General features: G+C 57.4%; 2 protein-coding genes across 2 annotated transcripts in view; both read left to right on the top strand.

The window, feature by feature from the left end:
- The window catches only part of LOC104121806 (zinc finger protein 777-like), a 7,047-nt gene extending 6,402 nt beyond the window's left edge, over positions 1-645 (top strand). Inside the window, 2 exon segments of the mRNA XM_035889481.1 lie at positions 1-149; positions 280-645. The exon segment at positions 1-149 is cut by the window's left edge and continues 5 nt beyond it. Of these exon segments, the coding sequence (XP_035745374.1) occupies positions 1-149; positions 280-606 (476 nt within the window). The 3' untranslated portion in view covers positions 607-645.
- An 18-nt stretch (positions 646-663) lies between these two features.
- LOC104121807 (tripartite motif-containing protein 15-like) overlaps positions 664-1,733 on the top strand; it is a 22,169-nt gene continuing 21,099 nt past the window's right edge. Inside the window, exons 1-2 of the mRNA XM_009633853.1 lie at positions 664-714; positions 1,364-1,477. Of these exons, the coding sequence (XP_009632148.1) occupies positions 664-714; positions 1,364-1,477 (165 nt within the window). The remainder of the gene's footprint in view (positions 715-1,363; positions 1,478-1,733) is intronic.

Genomic DNA, 1,733 nt, shown 5'->3' on the forward strand with positions numbered 1-1,733 from the left:
CCGCTTGGAGATCAGCCTCATCATGCACCAGAGGATCCACGCTGGCAAGAGCAACATGGCCTTCCTCTGCCCCCAGTGCGGGAAGAACTTCACCCGGCCCTCCCACCTCCTGCGGCACCAGCGGACTCACACCGGCGAGCGGCCCAAAGCCCTCCACCTGCGAGAGGGACTCTGGGGAGATGAAGCCAGCCATCGCCCAGCAGCGGAACCGGACGAGGGAGAGACCCTACATCTGCCCCGAGTGCGGGAAGAGCTTCATGCTCAAGATCAACTTCATGATCCAGCCAGTGCGAGAAGACCTTCAGCGAGAAGTCCAAGCTCACCAACCATTACCGCATCCACACCCGGGAGCGCCCGCACGCCTGCGCCGTCTGCGGGAAGGGGTTCATTCGCAAGCACCATCTCCTGGAGCACCAGCGCATCCACACGGGCGAGCGGCCCTACCACTGCACCGAGTGCGGCAAGAACTTCACCCAGAAGCATCACCTCCTGGAGCACCAGCGGGCGCACACCGGCGAGCGGCCCTACCCCTGCACCGAGTGCACCAAGTGCTTCCGCTACAAGCAGTCCCTCAAGTACCACCTGAGGACGCACATGGGAGAGTGAGGGGCTGCCGAAGGCTTCCTCTCCCTCCCCTCCCTCCCTCCCTCCCTCGCTCAGGGCATGGACATCAAGGAAGCTTTGTGTGGTAGCGCCGCTGGTCTGGTGGAGACGGCTAGGCTGATTGGAAATAAATTAATTAATTAAAGCAAGCAACGCGCGGCAAAATTAAAAGATTATATATATATAAAATTAACAGAAGCAGCTGATTTAGGGGGAATCCTCGCCATCGGAAAAAAGCAAACAAACCAACAACAAAAGAAACCTGTACAGGGTGTTTTGCCGGAGTAGGACTCTTAACTGCTTTTTAAATCTACTGTTTGGTTTTTTTAATAAATGTGGAGGAACTTTTTATTTGATAAGCAAACTTAGGATCGCCAAGATTTTTTTTTTTTTTTTTTTTTTTTTTAAATGCTCTGTAGGCTGATTCTGACACAGTCACTTTTGTCCAGGAGCTCTGCAGAGGCGCTGCCTCGTCCCAGCTTTCCGGGCTGGACGCGACAGCCGCTCAGCAGCGCGTGGCGACAAGGAGCTCCCGGCCAGGGGGAGGTGAGTAATAAATAGATCCAGATGACGAGGAAGTTCTCCGTGTGTCTAGATTGGAAGCGCTGATAGGTGCCTGCCCGGCTCTGGGGGCTGTGATGCACTCATGAATTATACAATAGAATAAAATACTAGTTGCAGTAAAAGAACCTTTTTCTGGTAGGACCCCATCAGCAAGGCTCCTCCAAACACTCATTTCTAGCGCTTAATCCTCCCGCAGCGGCAGACGCCTCTCCGGCGAGCGGTGACCACGGGCGCCCGGCCCTCCCGCCGCTCCGAGAGCTGCATTGAAGGCATCGCCGGCCGGCGTGAAACACGGGAGCGGTCTGTAGACGTGGGTCTTGCCGCGGGGTGCTGCGGGGTCATGACGTACCTGTGCACAAGACCTTGATGTGTTTAACTGCTATTCTGCTCTCCTTGAAACGCGCTGCGGCGAGCGGGCTGCCCTCCCCTTTGCCGGTGGCATCGACCCGCGGACTCCACAGCGGCGGGAGCAGCGGGACTCCTGCCCCAGACGGAGGAGCAGGTCCCAGGCTCGGCTCCGGGAAAAGCCCCAGCCCGCTCGGGGCCTCCTGCCGGGAGCCTTCCCG

The sequence above is a fragment of the Egretta garzetta genome, unplaced genomic scaffold (assembly GCF_000687185.1).
Source record: "Egretta garzetta isolate BGI_Z169 unplaced genomic scaffold, ASM68718v1 scaffold912, whole genome shotgun sequence".
NCBI lineage: Eukaryota > Metazoa > Chordata > Aves > Pelecaniformes > Ardeidae > Egretta > Egretta garzetta.